The 25,324-nt window shown below is 37.9% G+C and overlaps 1 protein-coding gene across 2 annotated transcripts in view; it reads right to left on the minus strand.

Annotated features, from left to right (window-relative positions):
• Positions 1-214: 214 nt before the first annotated feature.
• LOC126457801 (sorting nexin-14-like) overlaps positions 215-25,324 on the minus strand; it is a 215,651-nt gene continuing 190,541 nt past the window's right edge. Inside the window, exons 18-19 of one of the 2 annotated variants that reach the window (XM_050094398.1) lie at positions 21,088-21,272; positions 215-793 (exon numbers count right to left, since the gene is read on the minus strand). In XM_050094398.1, the coding sequence (XP_049950355.1) occupies positions 704-793; positions 21,088-21,272 (275 nt within the window). In that variant the 3' untranslated portion in view covers positions 215-703. The remainder of the gene's footprint in view (positions 794-21,087; positions 21,273-25,324) is intronic. The other variant, XM_050094399.1, reaches the window with a different exon arrangement.

A 25,324-nucleotide genomic window follows, 5' to 3' on the forward strand; every position in this document is an offset into this window, starting at 1 on the left:
AATTGATCAGTAAAAAATAAAAGTTCATTTTTATTGAAGATAATTTTTTATATAACTACTTTCTAATTTCACAAAGTAGAAATGGCAAAATGCAGAAATAGTGGACTCAGGGTCAAAGGGTAACAAATATTTTTTTTTAAAAAATAACTTCCTATACAGTCAATAAATATCTGCATGAAACAAAATGAGAGATTCATATAAAAACTATATAAAGAGCTAGATTTTCCAATAAACTGATTTCTTTTTACGTAGGTAAGATGTGTACATAAAACAGTAATAAATAACAAATTTTGCATGCAAAAAGCTCAAACTTAATTCAATAGTATACCTTTTACAGCAATTTTTTAAGATCAACAGTTTCTGGAACATTATGATTAACACTATTATAACAACAAATATTCTCTCTGCAAATATATAACAATAATAACAACCAGTCTGAAATATAAATGCTTCCAAAACTTTGGTGTGTAGGTACTGTCAACAAAATAAACGTAAACTGATACTCATCCAAATGGCAAGGAACTATAGTATTTAATTATATGACAGCAAATGCAAAAGAACATTGTTTTCACATCATCTCAGTATTGTTTTGCATGGAAAATGCAACACTCCTGATTACCTTTCAAAGGTACATTTGTAGTCACCAGCAACAAAATGAGCAGTCTCAGAAAGTGGAATGTTTCATTCGATATACTTGTGATATTTATTTTTCCATAGGTTGAGGTGACAGCTCTCCAGTCAGGCATTCAGGAAAGAGCTCTAAAGCAACAATATCCAGAAGAGTATATGCAAGCTGCAATAAAATAACAGTTTATTATTTAAAACACTGTAGACTGACAGAGAGGATATAAACAATGGTTTTTGTAATTAAAAAAAAGGGGAGTGGATATATGGACACACATATCTACAAAAGTGATTGAGCAGAAAATGAATGTTAGTAGTGGAATGAATAAAAGGGGAGAGAAAAATGTCTGCAGGTGAACTGTGAAAACAGTGTTCTGGAAAAATTTAATGCAAAGTAAAAGAGGAAAGAATCAAAGCTGGCAAACCAAGAGAAGTACAACAAACTGAAGGAAAAGCAAGTAATAATGAAACGAAAAGATTTTGGAGTTAACACACTAGGAACTCCAACAAGAGAAAATTGAGGAACTTAGATTCATATATAATGGGCATATGAAGAGAATGGGGGAGACAAGGAACAAGTAGCTAAAAGGAGTGGAAGGCAACCTTCTGAAGAGAGAAGACTGGTCCAGAGCGGTAACAGAGGGGTGGTGTGCAAACCGGAGAAGATAGAGAGGCTTGTGTTCCAAGAATATGAATAAAAGGATGAAGAAGGAGAAGATGAAGAATAAGGTGGTGGTGGTGGTGGTGGTGGTGGTGATTAAGATTATTGTCAGCTCTCAGCATAAAGGTGTGCCCCGCTGTTAGTGAAATATATCTGGGATTACTGATCAACACAAAACATTTTCAGTATAGTACATTTATTTATTGATTTATGCGCTTGCTTTGTACATGACACGTTACACAAGCAGGAGGCCTGTTACTGAGTATTCACAGTTTTATGCTTTGTTTTGAAGCATTCAGTTTTAATATATGCAAAAAATCACAATTTTTATTATACTTATTGGTGTTAACATATTTGTAAGAGGTGCAGAAAAATTGTCTACTTCTACATACAGGTTCTATTGTTCACAACTCTAGTGTACGAAAATAAGGAAATATGTTAATTTTCTAGAAAGAGTGAGAAGATGGCGTGAAAAATTAATTAGGTGGAAAAATGACTTGGCTACATATATACTTGGGAATTGACCAAAGACTTATAACTAATTATAAATTTATGAACAATTAGATAAAAACTTTTCTCTGCGGTGATGAGGGACTTTAAGTAAAGCTGCATGAGAAGTTAAAACTGTCTGTCGGTCTAGGACTTGAATCTGGTATCTGCCTTTAACAGGTAGTATGTTACTGTCTCAACCACTAGAGAGGTAATTGGTCCTTGAAGTGTTCCCGGACGTGATTCTGACAAGAGGCAAAGGTCTGGGTTTCCGTCCCAGTCCAGTACACAATTTTAACTTCTCAGGAAGGTTAACTTCAAGAACTCTGTAAAGAGTTGTATCTTTATAATAAATTAAAGCTTTGTTTTTGGGCAGGATTTCTGCTTGATCTCGGTTCTTCATAATTTATGCACTGTGAATTTGGAAAGCTTGACTAGTAAAATGTAACTTTAAAAGTACTTTGGTCCCAATTCAGTGCACAGTTAGAATTTTTAAGAAAAGTACATTTCTTTAAATATTCTCTTAGGCTGGTATTAAACTATCAAATTTCTCTGAGAAAGACATTTGATTGAATGTTTATCATATTTCTTTTACAAAGATCTTTCTAGTGGAGCAAAAAGGAGTATTACATTGTTATCAAATATTTTGTCATATTTCTTTCAGAATGGCCAATGAAGACTTGTTACCATGCTTTGCAGTTGTATTCACTACAACTACACTGTGTTTATACTGGAGGGGGGGGGGGAGGGGGGGGGGGGTGTGCAGAAAGCACTGTGCAGAAGCAAGTATGTTTCTGTCATTGTGCCCATACATTGGAGGCTGTGCTTTTTTGTAAGTGCTGTCGTTTTTGTGTTGTTACTTTCATCTAGGGAGTGATTTGCAACTGGAAGTGTTTTTAGTGTGTGCACACAATGCCAGGTTGTACTGTCATTGGCTGTAATTCTAACAACTGCAACACAAAAGGAATGGAACTTAAGCTTCATGTATTTCAACAGCATACTTCATGCTGTTGAAATGCCACAGAAAAGATGCCGTGAATGTTGCATATGACAGAATATGTTCTCATCAATTTAAAGACACTGATTATGACACAGAATTGTGTTTGGAACTGCTAAATTTACCATGGAAATAAGTGCTGAAGTGTGATGCATTTCCATCATGTAATTTGCCTTGCAGTAGTAGTGCCAATTTTGAAGGATGTTTTAGTGATGATGAAATTGCAGGCTGGAATACTGATTGACAGGGAATGTATTTGTGTTTTGTCATTTGATGAAATAAACACTGATAGCAGAATTTGTTATGATCAGCAAGATGACAGGATACTTGGACCCCATAGAAATGTCCTCATTTTACGGTGCAAATGTTGTTTGCGATCTGGAAGCATCCTATCAACTTCAATTTTGATATTCAAATGACAGTGGCACTCTTGACCAAAATAACTGTTTCCTTGGCAAGTATTTTCTTTGCTGTCATGGCTGTAGTAGCAGACATGAGTGCAAAGAATACTTCTGTCTGGAAAGAGTTTGGCATTACTCACAAAAACACTTGTTTTCTGCACCCAAGTGATCCTCTGAAGTGTTTGTGGGGTCTTTGCTGGCATCCCACATTTGCTAAAACTCTTGAAGATCCATTTATTTGATCAAGGCATTACGTTGGAAAACAAGGCAGTTACAAAAGCCATGTTCGAGAAACTGTTAATTTTGGACAGTAGCGAGATAAAAATATAACCTTAGTTATCTCAGTAACAAATTACAGTGAAGGGCAGAGAACAACAGCAAGTGTGCCCAGCAGCTCAATTACTATCTCAAACAACTGAACAGGCAATTCGCTATTTAATGCCTGAAGAAGGACACACCAGTGATTTCATACTGATGGCAGATGAGTTCTTCAGTGTGTTCAGTTCAAGGAGTCACAAAAGTAATAAACCACTAGCCTATGGATTTGGTACGGGCCCAAGAACAATGCCCACATAAATTTTATAAATGCTGCAAGAACTTGCATGTTGGCTCTTCAAAGCATCTTCAAAACTGTTCGGTTACTTCTGGGCCTGTCTGGAGAATTTTTCCCTTCCAAGAGGCCCTGAACATTTTTATGATCATCCATCACCAGTTGTGGTAAAGAGCTGGATAAGACCGTTGTTGTTGGGAGTGGACACCTGCTGTATACCTCTTTCAAATGCATTGTCTGTTGAGCCAGGTGAGGAAGGAAGATTTGTGACTGCAACAGTGTTTGGCAGCATCCAGCCAGATATGTCTGAGGCATTGGCAATGGCTGAAGGACAGAAGAAGAGCGAAGACCTAGATCTCGCAGTTGCAGATTGGCTTCTGACTGCAATGTCGAAGGATTCAATTATCTTACTGGATACATAGCATACTGGAGCAGACAGCATGACAGATCACTGGCCATATCCACTGGCACATTGCTCACGAAACTAGAGGACACATGAAGTGGATGGCTGGGCATAATTTCTTGAAGGGATTTCTTTGTACCCTCAAAAAATTGGCTTGAAACAGCTAGCAAACGTGAAGTAATTTTTTCCCAGATCCAAGGACACAACAATTTGTCCAGGAAAAGTGTGCTATACTTTCTGAGTATTTCCCCTCTGTTCACCCAGAAACAATAAAAATTTATGCCAGGATGAAAATTTTTATTTGACTATTCTGGCTGTCATCAAAAGACAAGGCAAAGAAGACAGAGGCAGCACACCATTGCATAGCAAAGAAGTGGCACTTGTTATCACCTTAGGGTACAAATCAACAGTATTTTCAGAAATTAAGTTTGCATGAACCTAGATTAGAGACAGAAGTGAAGGTCCTCTGACAGCATTTGTTTGACAACTACCTAGCAAGATTTCAAGACTGATGGTGCCAAGGTTTGACTTATTTCCTAGCTTTGTTGAATAGTAGGCTTGGTAAGTAAAATCGCATTTTGCAGTGCTATCAAAAAGTTCTTGATCTAATGTACACGACAGTGTCTACCTATTAACTGAAGTTGTTTTAAGCTTGTGATACATACAAAATGAAAATGAGCATTAGCTGTATACCTCTGTTTATTTGTTAAAACTTTTCTTTTGAGGCAACTTGGAAAATTGCATTTATTTTGACAGAAAACTTTAAATGTAGACTATACTGTGCACTTATTTTCGGATGGTTTGATTCGATAGGGGCTTGAATCTTTTTAAGTCAGCAGTGTCTGTTTAAAATTTGTAGAAGTTACAGACTGTAGCAATAATGTTCTAGCAATATCGGAATAACAATTTACATTTCATTATTCCAGTAGAGACTAAAACATACCACAAATACATTGCATACATGCATGGCCTGCATGCTATAGCACTGTTTTTGAGACAGACACTGTTCCATAGTGGTGTCACAGCATCAGTCAGCATCCCAGCTTCCCAGAATGCTTACTGCCTAATCTTATTTTCCTATGGACCTTGTGTTTACATTTGGAAGAAGAATGAAAAAAAAAGGAAACATACTTGAGTGAAGCCTTGGGTGTCACAGTGAGATGATAAAAGCACTCAACAAATTTGTTACTGGGGTTCAACATTGAGAATGAAAAGTTGTATAAAAATTATCTGCATATGGCAAGAGTACATTCCACTATGCACTCAGCAAAGTGGTTCCTCACATTATGAAGCAGGATACGCGCCTCAGAAATGCTATATCCATGTTTATAAACAGTAAATTAAACCTATGGTAAAATATCTTACGTGGATATCAATCAACAGTGAGCTTCTGAAGCCCTTTGTTGTATTACTATTATGTCTTGAATTTATGTTTTGTACTGCATGTACATTTAGCTGGCTAAATGGCCGTTAGCTGCTGGAGGCAAAATAAACAAATAAATGTTAACATTTAACTAATGAAGTTAAGTTTGTCCTTGCAGTAAACAGAAGACGATCACTTTTTTTGATCAAATTTGAGGTCAGAAGACAGATTTAATTAAATAATATTAGAGAAGGAAAGTTGCTACTCATCACACAGCAGAGACGCTGAGCTGTGATAGGCACAACAAAAAGATTCACACAATTATAGCTTTTTGCCACAACGGCCTTTGTCAACAGCAGACACATATACACACACACATACATACACTCACACAAACGCAACAAGCACACATGTCTGCTGTCTCAGGCAACTGAAACCACACTGTGCAAATGCAACTCGCATGCACGTCTGCAGTCTCAGGCAACTGAAACCACACAGCAGTGTGGTTTCAGTTGCCTGAGACTGCAGACGTTTGTGAGAGTTGTGTTTGTGTGAACGTGTGTGTATGTGTGTCTACTGCTGACTTAATGGCTGGAAGCTATAATTGTGTGAATCTTTTTGTTGTGGCTATCACGACTCAGCATCTCCGATATATGGTGAGTAGCAACTTTCCTTCTCTAATATTGTTCTATTCCATTCTGGATTTTCCATTGTTTGATTTAATTAAATGAATTTGACAAAAGGCAACATTTGACAGAAGTTTCCTATTATGTTATGTCAAATATACTGGGCAAACCAATATTGTCAAAAAATTTGATACGGTAATACTGGCTTTAAGTAAAAAAGCGTAATTTCGTACTTTCTACACATAGCAGTTATTTTAGTAATGATCAAAGTAGTTTTTCCCGAGTATTCAATTCATATGCTATAAAAGTTTCTGCTCAGTCTAGAGCTGGTGGCACACACAATTTTGTTTTTTTGCATCACACATTCTTCTTCATAATGAGGATGGTTGTCTGCCACAAACTGCAGCTTTCACAAATTAGCAAGGGGGACTGGAATGAACCTCCCTGACAAGATACAGCTGAATGCTGGTTCAGATTTTAACATTAGTTCTAATGTTGAGTATCAACTTTGATCTGTCAGAATAAAACCTATGAAAAATCAGTTGAGTGAGCAACAAACAGTGCACATCTTATCCCTACCAACTGCAGCTTTTCCCACCACCTCCAATTTTTAATGGTCTTAGAAACAGCTGCCGATCTCATGTCTGTACTGAATATGGCAGCAGGTGTTATATGAGCCCCTTCAATCACTCTCTGAAAGCTAATCACATTTTCCTATTGGGCACACACAAAGATTTCCACTATGTGGAAAATTTCTTTAACTTCCATATTTGTTGAAATAATAATAATAAGACTATGGCCATGGAAGAAGGAGAAATCTCTATTGCCAAACACATTTTTGATTCACTTAATTACACTGAACTCCTGCTCGAAATTGTACAAATTAATGACGCAGGAATGATCTCATTTCAGCTTCAAATATGTAAATAAGAGAACTCTATGACAGGTGAGATAAATGATTTTTTTTACTTCATAGAAATTTGAAACACTGATGAGATTGGTTGCTGCTGTTGGTGTCATTCTCTGAAGGTGACAACAAGTCATTCTGAATAATCTCAAATTCAACTTCATACATAAATATAATGCTATCATCTGAGATATGCAGTATCCACAGTGAGTTGTTGTTGTTGTTGTTGTTGTTGTTGATGATGATGATAATATCTTCAGTCTGGAGACTGGTTTGAGGCACCTCTCCATGCTAATCTATCCTGTACAATCCACTTACAGTTACCTACATCCATTTGAATCTGTTTATCCTACTTGTCTCTCAGTCTGCCTTTACAATTTTTTAGCCCCCATGCTTCCCTCCAGAACCAAATTGATGATTCCTTGGTGTCTCAGAATGTGTCCTATCAGCTAATCCTTTCTTTTAGTCAAGTTGTGCCATACACTTATTTACTCCCAAATTAAATTCAGTGCCTCCTCATTAGTTATGCAATCTATTCCTTTAATTTTCAGCATTCTTCAATAGCACCACATTTCAAAAGCTTCTATTCTCTTCTTGTCTGAACTGCTAATCATTCACTATTCACTTTTAAACAAGGCTACACTCCAAACAAATAACTTCATGAAAGACTTCCTACTAATTAAATGCGTTGATGATGCGAACAGGATTCTCTCATCCAGTTGTCAACCTCACCTGCACAGGGTGCACACTGCCTAGCAGGTGAGGCTCTGTCGACCATATAACCATAGCAGCAAGTGCACAGCAATGCTGTACCATACTCACCCAGTTGAGTTACAAGCAGTGGCCGGTAAAGTTCAGAGATAGCAGCCCCCTCACCAGTCTTAGATGTGATGGATCGATGTCCCATTCAGGGACTCAATAAACATATTTACAGCACTTAATTATCATCAGAAAGAGGAGACAGATTACGTGATATGACACGGGCAATAATGGGAATAAGAGGAAATGGTTTAATGAAACTTGGAAAGTTGCAGCTGGTACATTAGGGGAATTGCTCTTAAGGACAGGACACTGAATTAGATAAACATTTGAATGAAAAGGAAACAGATTTTTTGGCAATTACAGACACAAAGGAGAAAATGTGGAAATATGTAGATGACTATATAATGACCTACAGTGGAGTACAACAGGAGCAAAGAGCAAGTAAAGGTGTTGCCGTCTATGTTCGAAGAAAATTGTAAGATGAAATACTGACCAATGAATAAGTGAATGAAAGCAGGTTGCTAGTAGGAATGAAAGGTCCAAGAGGATTCTTAACAATAATAGTGTCGTATGTCCCTGAAGAGTGCAAAACTGACAAGTGCAAAACCTTGGATAAACAATCACAAATGACACTAAACAGATACAATAAAAATCAATTGTACTCATGAGATATCTCAATGCTACAATTGGAAATATACCAATTCCAAAAATATCAGGCACATTTGGAGAAAACACATGTAAATAAAAAGCTACAAGATCTGCTTCCTGTAATCATCCAAATATGACCAATAGCTTATTTAGGAAGAAAGACATATACAAATTTAGCTGACTAGCAACACTATATACTTCTGTTATATGTTATACAATAATAAATGAGAAATTTCCTGAAAAGGTTAGAGATACCACAGTTTATCAAGAAGAAGATATTGGATTAGATTACTTCTTATCAGTGTCAATAACTGACATCTACGTGAAGTGGAGAACATCAAAGAAAGCAACTAGGGAACTAAAGGAACAACAAGTTTTTAAGGTGTACCTTTTGGAAGATAGCAGTATGAGAGATCTACACCAAGCTCAGATGATAAAAACATTAGCAAATTTGGAAATGACTTGGAAGAAGAATCAAAAAACTTAAAACAACAGTAACTAATGAGGTACAGGGGAAGAAATGGAAACACAGGAAATAATGAGTAGTAAGGATTTGGAAACAAGAAATGGAATCAGCAATGAAAGAAAAACAAGAAGTTTTCAACCTGTACATAAATAATCTCACAAATGAAAGCTATAATGCATATAAGGAGGAAAGACTTAATGTGAAACACTTAACCTGTAAACTATACGCAGAATCATGGGAATGCTTTATTAGCAATACAATCAGTTTAAAGTGATTAACAAACTCAGTGCACAAGAAAAGGATAGTACATTTGTCAATAATATAGGAGATGAGGGATGGATAGACTACTACAAAAAAATTATGGTGTGATAAGAGTGCAATTCAGACATTAGCTGAACTAAATGACATGAAAGACCTGGATGATGGTGATATAAGTTAACTGACGGAAGCTCTAAAAGTTACAAAGAAGAAGAAAGACACTGGTTTATATTGTATTAAAAAAAAAACTGTGGAAATATAGGGTGTTATTTCTACATGATGAAACAGAGTGTTATTTCTATGTGATGAGAGACGAAATGGTGAAGACAGCAGAGATCAAATAGGGAAAAAAGTCTAGGCCTAGTAGAAATTGTTGCATATCACAGGAGATATTGAATTTATATATCTAAAAACAAAGATGATGTGACTTACCAAACGAAAGCGCTGGCACGTCGATAGGCACACAAACAAACACAAACATACACACAAAATTCAAGATTTCGCAACAAACTGTTGCCTCATCAGGAAAGAGGGAAGGAGAGGGAAAGATGAAAGGAAGTGGGTTTTAAGGGAGAGGGTAAGGAGTCATTCCAATCCCGGGAGTGGAAAGATATGTGTGTGTGTGCGAGTGTATACCCGTCCTTTTTTCCCCCTAAGGTAAGTCTTTCCGCTCCCGGGATTGGAATGACTCCTTATCCTCTACCTTAAAACCCACATCCTTTCGTCTTTCCCTCTCCTTCCCTCTTTCCTGATGAGGCAACAGTTTGTTGCGAAAGCTTGAATTTTGTGTGTATGTTTGTGTTTGTTTGTGTGTCTATCGACGTGCCAGTGCTTTCGTTTGGTAAGTCACATCATCTTTGTTTTTAGATATATTTTTCCCATGTGGAATGTTTCCCTCTATTAAGAGATATTGAATTTAATTGATTAAAGGAGAAAATACAAAAAGGAGCAAAAGAAGCAAGCAAAAATGAACAGAAATGTCTAAATAAGGAGAGTGATGGGAAGTGCACAATGGTTACACAGGAATGGCTAGAGAACAAATGTATTGTTGTAGATATGTGCCTGACTAGGGAAAGGCAGATGCTGCCTTTAGGGAAATTAGAGAGATCTTTGGGGAAAAGAGAAGCAGCTGTATGAATATCAAGATGCTCAGATGGAAAACCGTACTAAGCAAAGAAGGGAAGCTGCAAGGTGGAATGAATATTATAACTTCAAGAACAATGTAATAATTCTCATTCCAAAGGAGACAGGTGTTAACCCGTGTGAATACTACCAACTATCAGTTTAATAAGCCATGGTTGCAAACCACAGACACAGTTTATTTACAGAAGAATGGAGAAACTGGTAGAAGGGTAGAAGCCAACTTGTGAGATCAGTTTGGATTCCAGAGAAATGATGGAACACGTGAGGCAATACTGACACCATGACTTACCTTAAAAGACAGGTTAAGGTAAGGCAAACCTACCTTTACAGTATTTATAGATTTGGAGAAAACTTTTGACAATGTTCACTGGCATATAATCTTTAAATATCTGAAGGCAGCAGGGGAAAAATACAGGGAGCAAAAGGCTATTTGCAACTTGTAAAGAAGCTGAATGGCAGTTATAAGTATTAAAGGACATGAAAGGGAAGCATTGGCTAACAAGGAAGTGAGGCAGTGTTGTAGCCTATCCTCAATATTATTCAATCTGTACATTGAGCTAGCCGTGGAGAAAAGCAATGAGAAATTTGGAAATGGAATTTAACTTCAGGGAGAAGAAATAAATACTTTGAGGTTTGTTGTTGACATTGTAATTCTGGCAGAGACAACAAAGGACTTGGAAATGTAGTTAAATGGAATGTACAGAGTATCGAAAGGAGGATATAAGCGCAACATAAACAAAAGCAAAACAAAGATAATGGAATGTAGGCGTAGTTGAATTAGATCACAACATGATGCTGAGGTAATTAGACTAGGAAATGAGAAACTACAAGTTGTAGATGTGATCTGCTATTTGCGTAATAAAACAACTTATGATGGCTGATGTAGACAGGACATAAAATGTAGAATGACAATCCAAGAAAATTGTTTCTAAAGAAGAGAAATTTGTTAGTGCAGAATAAAAATTTAAGTGTTACGAAGTCTTTTCTGAAGGCATTTGTCTGGAGTGCAGCCTTGCATGTAAATGAAACATGGACAATAAGCAGCTCAGACAAGACGAGAATAGGAGCTTTTGAAATATGGTTGCAAAAAAAGCTGAGTAGCATGTGGTGTAGTGGTTATGATACTAAACTGTTGCAAGGAGGGTCGTGAGTTCAAAACTCACCTGGACTGTACAATTTTAATTTCGGCCGGAGGCAGTTCGCTTGAGCTCTTGTATGTGCAAGTGCTGAATAAACCTTCGTTAAGTGAAGTTAGTGTTTGTCATTTATCGAATTACACCTTCTTCTACGCGACAATATGATGTAACTAATGAGGAGGGGCTGAATGGAACTGCAGAGAAAAAAATCTATGACATAACTTACTGAAAGAAGGGATCAGATGATACGATGCATTCTGAAAGGTCAAGGAATTTTTAGTTTAGTATTAGAGGGAAGTGTGGAGGGTAAAAATTGCAGAAGGAGACCAAGGAATGATTACAGTAAGTAGGTTCAAATAGATATGGGTTGCAGTAGTTATTCGGAGATGAAGAGGTTTGTACAGGATAGAATAGTGTGAGGAACTACAGCCAACCAGTCTTCAGACTGAAGACCACAACAACAACGATAACAACAATATTCCTAAAACCAACAATATAGGAAACATGAGTCTGCCTTGAATGAGATTTTCACTCTGCAGTGGAGTGTGCGCTGATATGAAACTTCCTGGCAGATTAAAACTGTGTGCTGGACCGAGACTCGAACTCGGGACCTTTGCCTTTCGTGGGCAAGTGCTCTACCAACTGAGCTACCCAAGCACGACTCACGCCCCATCCTCACAGCTTTACTTCAGCCAGTACCTTGTCTCCTACCTTCCAAACTTTACAGAAGCTCTTCTGCGAACCTTGCAGAACTAACACTCCTGAAAGAAAGGATATTGCGAAGACATGGCTTAGCCACAGCCTGGGGGATGTTTCCAGAATGAGATTTTCACTTTGCAGCGGAGTCTGCGCTGATATGAAACTTCCTGGCAGATCAAAACTGTGTGCCGGACCGAGACTTGAACTCGGGACCTTTGCCTTTTGCGGGCAAGTGCTCTACCAAATTTCCGCTCCAGAGTGAAAATCTCATTTTTTTTTTTTAATTGTAAGCGGCAGTACTGAGCACAAAAGCAAGCTATGCAGCGAGCGGCAACAGGCCGTAAACACTCATTATCAGAAAGTGACAAACAATGCATGGCACAATACAGTAATGTATTTTCAGCTTAGAGTGACGTAAACACCTATAACAAAGAGAACGGCACTTATCAGATTAAAGAAAAATAAGCAATCAATTCAAACCAGACGAAGCCCGTGAAAAAGGAAAGGTACCCGTATAAATATGGACGGAGCGCCTGACGCATAGCAATGGCTACCTTTTTCTCTCACCTTGAATTTCGAGTCTCAAATTTCAGGTGCGGCTTAGATTCGGGAAAATTTTTTTTTCCTTGATTTAGAGTCTCATTTTTCAGGTGTGGCTTAGATTCGAACGTGGCTTAGATCAGCTATTGAAATTTCTTCGCTTTGTTGATAAAGGCACCAGGTCAGAAATACGTGTACGTGACAAATTTGCGCCGCTGCGTGAAGTATTTGAAGTATTGAATGGAATATTCCCACGGTACTTCAGAAGTGGACCTGACAATACAATTGATGAAATGTTGTGTCTTTTCAGAGGTCGTTGTCCTTTGAAAGTTTTCCTCAAAGACAAACCTGGAAAGTATGGAATATTAGTCAGAATGTTTTGTAGTGCAACTGAACGATACATAATAAAAATTGAAGTGTATGCTGGAAAAGACAGTAGACCTGCCAGTGAACAATGTCCTATTGAGATTGTGAAGAGACTGGTGGAGCCAATAAAGAATACAGGCTACAATGTCACAACTAGCCGCTTCTACACTTCTATAGGGTTGGCGGAGATTCTCTATCAAGACTACAAACTTAGATTGGTTGGGATACTCAAATCAAACAGAAAACATGTACCGCAGCAACTTAAGACGATAGCAGGCAGAGAGCTGTATTCCTCCAAATTCGCATCTTCTATGAAGCCACCAGTAATAATTACATCACAAAGGTAAAACCAAAGAAAAATCTGTTGATGATGTGTGCACAACATCGTAATGCAGGAGTAGAAGTTGATACACCAAAAAAGAAAACACACATAAGCCTGTACTATAATTCCACTAAGGGAGGAGTGGATACCATAGATCAAATGGTCAGGACATACTCTACAGAAAGGGGTATGAGAAGATGACCACTGTCAATGTTCTACAGCCTACTTGATATAGCTGCAGTTAACTCACACACTGTTCGAGATGAATGCGTCTAAATGGAATGAAGGGAAACCAAATGCCAGAAAACTGTATCTCCATGAATTAGGCTATGAACTTTTGAAACCATACGTAGAAGAGCGAGCCATGGATTTGAAAGGACTCCAGTTGCCTATTATTTGCATGATGGGAGAGATCCTAGGAAAGAAACTAGAGGCAAACAAAATTGCTGGAAATGAAGAACCAACTAGGAAAGCAAGGTGCTACTTATGCTTGAAGAATGCAAGTAACCAAAGAGCAAGACACAACATTACAAAAACCAAGTTAACATGTGGAAGCTGTGGGCACCATCTGTGTAAGACTCATTCAGAATCAACCATTTTGTGTGCAGGAGGTAAATGTCATCTGTAAGTGAAAATATTCTCTCCAAGTGAAAAGAGTCTTCCGAGAGTTTTCAACAAAGCTGTATTATTCAGTTAATAGATCAAAGAGTGCATAGAAACTTTAGACAGCCTTTGTATTCAATTACAAAGCTTCTTATCTTGTTTACACAAACTTTCATTGACCAAGATTTGACCATTCTTGGTTGTTATATTCACCCTATGAGTGTTAAAAAATTAAGCTTTCAATTATGTTGTCACTATTTCCTGTTAAACTAATATCTCAATGGAAACAGAATTACATAAAATAAATACATATTACAACAAATTACAAGATTTACAACTTATTGTAACACGGGCAAAATTTGCCCTTGGTTGGTGCTCCGTGTAACCTAAAATACCTTGGTGTTTCTAGGGTTAAATAATGTTAGCAACAGGCTGCAGCCATATTTCAAACCCTTGCCAACTACTGCTTCCCTTCTCAGGCCCCTGTACTCTCATAACGGCAGTCTAGTTGCTGTACAACATGTATTAACATTTTGTTCCCTGTATTTTATCCCTGCTACATTCAGAATTTCATGAATGTCTTCCAGTCAAAACTGTCAAAAGCTTTCTTTAAATCTACAAATGCTGTAAATGTAGATTTGGATTTCTTTAACCTACCTTCCGAGAAAGGTAATAGGGTCACTATTGCTTCGTGTGTTCCTACATTTCTCCAGAATCCACAATTATCATTCCCCAAGGCCAGCTTCTACCAGATTTTCCATTACTCTGTACATAAAATGTGTCAGTATTTTGCAACCAGGCCTTATTAAACAAATATTTCAATAATATTCACATCTGTCAACACCTGCTTTCTTTGGAACTGGAATTATAACATTCTTCTTGAAGTCTGAGGGTATTTTGGCTGTCTCAGGTATTCAGAGTTGGTGGAATAGTTTTGTCATGGCTGGCTCTCCTAAGGATCTCAATATGTATGACGGAATCTTATCCACTTCACAGGCCTTATTTTGACTTAAATCTTCCAGTGCTCTGTCAAATTCTTCTCTCAGTATCACATCTCCCATTTCATCTTTGTCTACTTCCTCTACCATTCCTATAATATTGTCTTAAATTAATCACTTTTGTTGATGGCGTCTATACACTCCTTCTACCTTCCAGCTTTCCCTTTTCTGCTTAATACTAGCTTTTCATCAGAGCTCTTGATATTCATAAAATTGCTTCTCATTTCCCCAAAGGTATCTTTAACTTTCCTTTGCATGGTACCTATGTTTCCCAGAATCTTATATGCTCCTGCAGCAGTGGTCGTTAAACCAATACCGACATTGTGCAGCAGCACCTTGGGCCATTTGTGTATTCATCTTATTATTAACTAGTGACCTACATAAACTGGAGTGTTATGAACCCCAACAGACTAGTATAGTAAGGAAGTGATAAGCTGGCCGTTGGCCCTCAAGTACTGATTGTTAAATGTCGTCACCGTTCAAAACACTTCGTATCAACCTTTCTCTGACACCAAAGTTGTGGTGCTGGCTATTTGAGCAGATGATTAATAACAATAATTGTTCTTATATTCAAATGCATTATGCAACATGAAACACGATCACAAATATTTACTAAGCATCCTGAATGTGTTTTCTTGTACTCAATGTATTATATTACAACAGCCTTAAGTTAATTTCACATTTCTTGCATTTGAGGGTGACTGTCTGTGTAACGCACATTCACAATTCCATGTTATTTTCGTGTGAAAATTTATACCACACCACCTGCTCAGTACGAGTTGACAGTACTGGAAGACAAGCATTCCCATTCTCTAACCCAGAAGTGGTCATGCTACATATCCCTCTGACCCTGAGGTAAGCAGCCAACTTCACTTAACTCAGGGCAGAGTTCACCAAAAATTAAGCCCATCTTTAAAAGTTACTGTCTCATTAAGTGCTTTCATTCATATGTTATAAGGGTGGTTCATAAACTTCTCAGAATCACCATAAGAGGTCAGCACTAGTGCAACGAGTCATTCACATGATATTCATTGGACTGTTGCCTGTGAACACGAGCTACGCCAGTGCTCTTGGAAGAGCACTTGTTGTTCCCGTGTAGTGATTTGCGAAGATGGAAAGAATAGAGTGATTAAGTAGTGAAAGGTATGGAAGCAAAGGACACTCATGCTGATTTCCAGAATACACCGGTGGACTCTGCTCCTTCATATTCAACTGTTGCCAACTGGACAAATGAATTTAAATTTGGTCGGGAGAGCTTAGATGATGATCCATGCAGTGGTCGGCCAAGATGTGTCACTACTTCAGAAATTATTGCAAAAGTGCACAAAATGGTCATGGAGGATCGCCAACTGAAAGTGAGTGAAATTGGTCATGCTTGGCATATGTCATCTGAAAAGACATATCACATTTTAACAAAGAATTACAAATGAAAAAATTATCAACAAGATGGGTGTGGCTCTTGATGCTGGATCAAAAACACAGGAGAATGGACAAAGTAGAATTACATGAACTAAGGCATGGATTGTTGCCACACCTGCCTTATTCACCTGATATGACTCCATCAGACTTCCATCTCTTCCCAAAACTGAATTTTTTTTTTGGTGGACAGATTTATTTCAAACAAAGAACTGATAGCTGGAGTTGACAATAATTTTACAGGCCTGGAGGAAAGACATTTTCGATATGGCATCAAGGCACTGGAACACTGTTGGACCAAGTGCATTAATCTACAAGGAGACTATATTGAAAAATAAAAAAAGTTTCAGTGATGTAAGTGCATTTTTTTCTATTCCATTCTGAGAACTTTTCAAACCACACTTTTATTTAATGATTTCTACTAGGCTTTGGCTTTTTACCTAATTGATTCTCTGTTGCCTCTCAAAGCTGTCCATCCATCTTCTACTGTTTTCCCTTCCTCTGTTTCAGTCAAACTTTGCCTAATGTTCCCTTTGAAACTCTCATATCTGTCCTACCATAAAACAACCAATCTAAAACCTTCCAGTATCACAGGGTCTCTTCCATATGCAGACAACCTTCTTACATAATTCGAAAACCAAGTGTCAGCAATGATTAAATTACGCTCTGCACAAAGTAGTGTCAGTGAAGTTTCTCTTTCATTCCTTTCCTCAGTCGACATTCTCCTACTATTTTTCCTTCTCTTCCTATCAAATTTCAGTCCCCCATCACAGTTAAGTTTTCTTATCTATTAACTATCTGAATAATTCCTTTTATAGCATCATAAGTCTTTCAATCTCTTCAGCTAGTTGGCACATAAACTTGGTGTGAGTTGTTTTTATGTCTATCTTGGCTATGATAATGCATTCACTATGCTGTTTATAACAGCTTACTTGTATTCCTATTTTGTTATTCATTATTAGACCTACTCCTGCATTACCTCTATTTAATTTGTATTTATAACACTTACCTGATCAGAAGTGCCATTCTTTCTGCCATCACACTTCACTAATTCCCTCTATATCTAATGTCAACCTATCAATTACACATTTTAAATTCTCTAACCTCCATACCCCAGTAAGTGATCTGTTATGGCTTGTGGAATGTCACTTTTGTTTTTCCTGATGATAATATCCTCCTGCCAGGAGATCCAAATGAGGGACTATTTTCTCTTGAAAATTTCACCCAAGAGGACATCATCATATAACCACAAAGAAAAACTACACACACTTGAAAAAAAATGATGACTAGTTTACCCTCACTTTCAGCTGTTCACAGGTCCAGCACAGCAAGCCCATGTTGGCTAATTTTATAAAGCAAGTTCAGGCAATCATCCAGACTGCTGTCCTTGAAATACTGATGAAGACTGTTGCCCCTCTTCGGGAACCACATGTTTGTCTGGCCTCCCTGCAGACACCTCTTCATTGTTGTTACACCTATGGTATGGGTATCTGAATCTCTGAGTTACCTGAGCCACCCCACCTCAGCACAGTCTATGGGGGGTGGGGGTCAAAATATGAGTAATAAACACTTTGTGCGACACAGTATGTCTGTAGTAATTCAAAGCGCATTATGTTAACATTAAGTTATTAGCTTCTGTTTTGAGCACAAGTAAGAAAGATCCTTTCTTTTACTGACATCTCAATTCGACCACAAACTGATTATTAAAAGGACAGTTGAATTCTGATTGGCTCATTGTCATTTCTGTTGTTAAAGTATCTGAGATATACCTATCAATAACATAAAGTGATAGTGTTTTAAAGCAAAACTAATAGATTTAATAATGAAATCTACACTAATCGAAGAAAACACACAATAGTGACTAAAGTCTGGTTCGGAGTCACTATGTAATGTTTCAGTTCTTCTTCATCTTATATGCAGTTGGGAATCACACTGATGTGATGTGAAAGCACTTATTCATATTTGACAGCACACATTTGCATGTATCATCATCATCATGATCATCATCATTGCCATCATCATCTGCTGTAATGAAGAGTTACAGCTAGCTGCTAAGCATAACACAAAGTTTAGAAGTGCTCTCCCTTTCAGATCTTGCTCAACCACTCTTCATTCTGCACTATTCCCCATTCCAGGTTTCTACATCTCTCTTTCACATCTTAAGAGCATGAACGCAGTTTGAACCACACTGTCTGTCAGGCTCATCATCAGGCATCAGCCAAAAAATTGACTGACAGCTTAGGCATAGTAAATCCAGCATCCTTTTCTAGACATTAATGGACTGGATGGCACAATGATTTTGTGTTTAGAACTAAGCCCTGACAAAACAGTGAGCTATTTTGAGCATTCATACAAATTCTGTAGTGTGCATGAACATATCTACGTAAGAAATATCCTTAAATCTGCATATTATAATTACAAAAAATACTTCTCTGTCTACCTTCAAGTCATAGCTGGGGGCAGCTATACATTTATAACAGTCGATGAAGGAGCATATGGAAGATGGAATGACAGCAGTGTCTTTGAGGGTGATGCCATCTTATTTACTCCTAGCCATTACAGCCCATGAAAGGCCTTGACCCCTCTAATGATTGCAACTCATACTTTATGACCTTCTGCTCATTTCCTCCATCTTCTAGCTCCCACCTTTCTCAAGTCATTCTCTACATCATCCAGCCATCATTTCTTTGGTCTCCCTTTCCACCTTCTGCCACCTGAATTTCCTCTGTAGACCTTGACAATCTATCCTTTGACATCTGTTCTACATGGCCCAACCATGTTAATCTTTTGCCCTTCCAGTTCCTTATTTTACTGTATTCTCCATTGCTCTGCTTCACTCACTCCTCCAAAAATCTTTCTTAATATTTTCCTCTCCCAACTTCTCGGAATTTCTCTTCTGTCACAGTCACTGTCCATGTTTCTGAGCCATACATTACCACCAGTCTTATAACCATTCGATTGACAGTCACCTCTGATTTTCTGGTTATTCAGTCATCTTGGAGAGCACATGAAAAATGTGAAATATTTACATATCAAAATCAGTGCTGCAGACTTTGTTATGATTGCATATTTGTGCTTGTCACTGACAAATTAAACTGTTTTTTGAAATCATATACTAGTCACATTTAAACTGTGTGCAAGACCGTTACTTGAACCTAGAACCTTGTATTTCGTGGGCAACACAGTTACTAATTGAGTTATCTGGGTACTATTCATGACCTGCCCACATGGCTGTACTTGTACTTCCACCAGTATCCCTGTCCTACCTCCCAATTTTGTAGATGTTCTCCTGAATATCTTTTGAGACTAGCACTGCTGTTGGAAAGAAGGATAGTACTTAAAGGAATACAGGAGACCTTCCATGAAGTCTGGATGGGAGGACAGGGATACTGGTACAAGTACAGCTGAAAAGCTGGGTTGTGAGTAGTACATGAGTAGTTCCATCAGTAAGAGCATTGTCCACAAAAGGGCAAGGTTCATGGTTCAAGTCCCACTTCAGTACACAGTTTTACTCTGTCAGGGAGTTTCAAAACAGTGCAAACCTGCAGCAGCATGGAGGATTCATTCTGGATACAAAACTTTACTTACTTTAATTACAAAAACCTTTAGAATGAAAAAAAAAAGTTCAAAAGGTACGCTCCTGCAAAATTAACAGCCCCTAATTAACATTTTAGAGCATATGTTGCAAGTCTTTGAAACATGCAAAAAATTGTGAACCGTTTAATATTCTGACAGACAGGTGTCACATATAGGCAGTCTTCATTGCATGGAATGTACATGAACCCATGTTGCGTTTCTGGAAAGGTATTGGTGAAAATCTTTCGCTGCTGAATTTCCCTGAATTGTGTTAATAACCATCAGATGTAACACTGCATAGTATACATTAGCAGAACGAATGCTTCTGAAGTGCAGTGGTTTGTTTCTGTTTATACAGATGAATGTCTGCCACTCATGGTCTCGCAGTAGCATTCTCGCTTCCCGAGCACGGGGTCCCAAATTCGATTCCCGGCGGGGTCAAGGATTTTCACCTGCCCTGAGATGACTGGGTGTTGTTGTGTCATCTTCATAATCATCATTCATCTCCATTATGGTTAGAGGAAGGCAACGGCAAAACACCTCCATTAGGAGCTTGCCTAGTATGGTGGTGCGGGTCTCCCACATCGTTCCCCTATGCTCTGTCAAGAAGCATGGGACTTCATCATCATCGTACAGATGAATATGAAAAAGAAGTAGACGATGTAGGTGAGACACACTGCTAAGCTTGTCATCTCCCATTGACACATCATAAGCTTCAAAAATGTTTTGAATGTATTTTAACAGAAAGCACTGATACATAATGCACTACAAGAAACTGAATTATTTTTTGGCCTATCTTCTGATATCTAAAATAGGAAAACAATTTGAAAATTCAATATTTAAGAAATGTAAGTTTTTCAGAAGAAATTTATGTAATTCACTGAGAACTTTATGATTTTTTATCATTTTGAACAATATCTACTTTAATCTCAGATGTAATTATTCTTTAATTTATAATTCATGAGATCACAGCACATAACATTCTTATTAACAATTACCCTACTGAAAAGTCTGATATGATCATTAAATATTTATGTTTATTATACATAAATATTGGTTGTGTTCGTTATAATTCAGCACTATGACAAGATTATAACTTCAAGTTTTTGATCTTGATGTCTTTTTTACATTACCTGTTTGTTGAGAAGTGGGCTCTGAAGTGCAGTGAAAATTGTCAAAATCCCATCCTTGTATCTGCTGCCAAGCCATGAGTTGAGAACCCCTGGCAACAATGACTGAAGCTGACTAAGAGTAAAGGTGGCTCGTGCTTTTAATTCCAGTGCTGTCGGTGAGGAACCTTTATGGCCAAAGACAGCTCCTGTAAATGAATATTCTAAATATGAGTGACAAAATGAAATATGGGCTAAAAGGTAATGGACTAAAAGAACAGAACAACATGTCAATATATGCAGATTACATTGGCAACAGCAAAATGTATCTGAACTAAAAATAACAGTACTTTCATGCTTAACAACCACAAGTAATTTTGCGCTTATCTTGCATCTTATAGTGTTGTATCTTTTGGTGGTCAGTCCATGAAATCTAGAAGATTGTGAGGTGACAAAATTGTTGTAGCAGACTACAGGCAAGTGAATTGCCTAAACTTATTACGTATCATCATTTAGATATCAACCTGGATTTTTCGTAGTTTTGTCTGTTAGATAGGTAATGATGGATAGTACTTTGAATTATTATTGTGTTATTGGTTTTGTGCACGAAAAAATGTTGTTGTAGAAAGACGATGTACATTGGGACTGCAGTCTGAGAATGTACATTGTTCTCCAGCCAGGCAGAGTGTTGCAATGCTGCACACCAGGGAGCAAGCAGCGAGAGTGGGCTGGCCACCAGAAACATTAAACAACAGTTGAATAATTGTTAAAAGAAGTAATGATACTGTTCATTTGTACCTTTTAATGGCTCAGGATGATTTTAAAATGGTCTTATTGGACAGAATTAGTTTGACTGAGAAGTGGATTAGAGGTAGCACCAGTCTGGACAAATGGCTGAGAGAGCTGTTTGCTCCATGGATAGCCAGGTGTAAGACTATGAGGTGGTAAGTCAACTATCTGGTTTTACTTTGTGTAGTTTAATGTCGAAGTTCCAGAAAGGTGCAATCCGTTGTATAAAGTTATCCAAGGTTCTAACTCATACTATTTTACTGCCGCCAACTTACATTTCGCGGAAAGACCACAAAGATAAAATAAGAGAGATTAGGGCTCGTACAGAGGCATATAGACAGTAATTTTTCCCTCGTTCTGTTTGGAAGTGGAACAGGGAGAGAAGATGCTAGTTGTGGCACGAGGTACCCTCCGCCACGCACCGTATGATGGATTGCGGAGTATGTATGTAGATGTAGATGCAGATGTATTGAATCGAGGTTCCCTGACAGATGATGTATTGTGGAAAATTTGGTAACTTTGTTAAGAGCTATTAAATGCTGGAGCATAAAGAGCTGGTCTGTGGTGTGGTGGAATTCAGCCACAGATTGTTGGTTTGATGAAATGTCTTTGGATGCATTATTGTCTGACCTTGATGACTGTTTTAGAAATCAGCTTGGCTTTGACTTGTTTCTGTAGCACGAGAATCATACTACTGCTCACAGAATACTAAGGTAAGTGAGTGGTTTCTGGTGTTTTTGCAGGATATTAAAATGAGTCTTGAGTACATTATATCAGATTGAAGGCAGCTTATTGTTTAGCAGTATCCATTTTGTTGCAATTATGGAATATAATAGTGGTGTGAGAGTTTTGGTTTGTCCCAGCAGAGAATGAAATCAAGCTCGAGGTGAGTAGTAAAAGTTGGTTACAGGAGGAACTCTTAACTGAAGCATGAATGTGTCATTCTCTTCAGAAAACCAGGACCTGATTGGTCCAATCTGCAACAACATCAGTGGGATTTTGTGCAAACAGGCCAATGTCTGAAGCAGCTTAGCTTTGTTTTCCCATGTTAAATACAGATATAAAGTGACGGTAGCACTAGCTGTTTATTTTTGAATAGGCTACATTAGTTATTGTAGAAAGACGATGTACACTGGGACTGCAGTCTGAGAATGTACATATGTTCTCCAGGCAGGCAGAGTGTTGCAATGCTGCACACCAGGGAGCAAGCAGCGAGAGTGGGCTGGCCACCAGAAACATTAAACAACAGTTGAATAATTGTTAAAAGAAGTAATGATACTGTTCATTTGTACCTTTTAATGGCTCAGGATGATTTTAAAATGGTCTTATTGGACAGAATTAGTTTGACTGAGAAGTGGATTAGAGGTAGCGCCAGTCTGGACAAATGGCTGAGAGAGCTGTTTGCTCCATGGATAGCCAGGTGTAAGACTATGAGGTGGTAAGTCAACTATCTGGTTTTACTTTGTGTAGTTTAACATCATAGAGGGAGACCAAGAGATGAATACACTAAGCAGATTCAGAAGGATGTAGATTGCAGTACGTACTGGGAGATGAAGGAGCTTGCACAGGATAGAGTAGCATGGAGAGCTGCATCAAACCAGTCTCAGGACTGAAGACCACAACAACAACAACATTAGTTATTGTGTCTTGGGGAACCTGGGCGCTTGAACAAAACATCTTGTATTATAGACAAGCTTTTCTCAACAGAGCATCATATGTGGTCAACAAAAGCAAAATTAAAACTGTTTTTTTTTTTTTTTTTTTTGCCCCCCAGGCTTGTGATCTTTCCTTGCCTGATGTTCAGTTTGACTGAAAAAATCTTAAGATCATAGTAATAGGAAAGAAAATGTAATCTAAGTAGTAAGTAAAGTGTCAAGCAAAAGACTAAGTGATCAAAGATCATAGTCAGCTTCCATAAATGACTAAATGTGTTTGATATTAATCTCCAAAACAGATAATGAAGCACAGAAGTAATGAATTTGTCCTGTAAAAATTATATTAATTTTAGTTATTGTATTGAAGGATGAGAAGAAGTAAGCAATACAAATAAAGCACAAGAAAAGTTCTTGTGTAATATGCTAAGCAATAGGCAATAGGATGGATTATATCTCTCACTCCGTAATAGAAATATCTTTGTCCAGTTTTGCAGTAAATTTAAAACAGAAGGCAGTGAAGCCTATTTAATATTAACACAAACCAGATAAATGCATTAGTTCATAATGGGTAAGTCTCTTCTTTTTTCTTGCTTAGTGAGACAGTAATATGACCGTTATTTAATATTCATGGTAGCTAGCAAAATTTGTCTCTACTTATATTCACAGGCAATTTGCATGAAATCAGAACTCAACATTAATAATCATGTTATTAACATTAATAAACTATGTTATTAATATTAATAAAGTATGTAGATCAGCCATATCTAGTGCTGAGCTTTTGTGAAGTGGCAGTAGTAAATAGCTATTTTAGTGTCATACTGAACTGATCAAAACTAAAAGCAAATACTGTATCTTTAGAAACCTATACTAAGTTATCTTAGACTGAAATATGCAAACAGTTGAATAGAAAATTTGTGGATAGTTGTGGTTCATAAAGCAGGGTGTGATTAACTACATTCACATAGAATTCAGGCCACCTCAAGGAGATGTGCAGTATGCCGCACACATGCTGTTCCTGTTAGAACAGTGTGGATGTGTTCTTCATGTAATGTGGTGATGGTGGTGGTGGTGGTGGGAGGATGTATGGGACAGGTCTTGCATCTAGGTCTGTTACAGGGATATGAGCCATGAGGCAAAGGGCAGGGAGCACGAGTTGTGTAGGGATGGACGAGGATATTGTGTAGGCTTGGTGGCCAGTGGAATACCACTGTGGGAGGAGAGGGAAGGATGGTTGGTAGGATATTCCTCATTTCAGGCCACAACGAGAGGTAGTTGAAACCACAGTGGAGAATATGATTCCGTTGCTCCAGTCATGGGTTGTACTAAGTTACTAAGTCCTGAGGGGAATGCTCCTCTGTGGCCTTCTTAGTATAGAACAGGTGGCAGCTGTCGAAGTGGAGGGGATTGATGATGGTTGGTTGGTTTGATTTGGGTGGAGGTACTGATGTGGCTATCTTTGAAATGGAGGTCAATATTGAGGAAGGTGGCTTGACGGGTGGAGGAGGACCAGGTGACGTGAATGGTGGAGAAGGTGTTGAGGTACTGGAGGAATGTGGACAGGGTATCCTCACCCTCGATCCAGATCACAAAGACGTCATCAGTGAATATGAACCAGGTGAGAGGTTTGCGATTCTGGGTGGGTTAGAAATAACTCCTCTACATGATCCGTGAATAGGTTGGCACAGGATGGTGCTATGCGGAAGCCCATTGCCATAACCTGTATTTGTTTATGTCTTCAAAGGAAAAGATATTGTGGGTGAGGATATAGTTGGTCATGTTTATTTGGTTTACATACGTAATACATACTAGTGCATACT

This window comes from Schistocerca serialis, chromosome 2 (assembly GCF_023864345.2).
Source record: "Schistocerca serialis cubense isolate TAMUIC-IGC-003099 chromosome 2, iqSchSeri2.2, whole genome shotgun sequence".
Classification (NCBI taxonomy): domain Eukaryota; kingdom Metazoa; phylum Arthropoda; class Insecta; order Orthoptera; family Acrididae; genus Schistocerca; species Schistocerca serialis.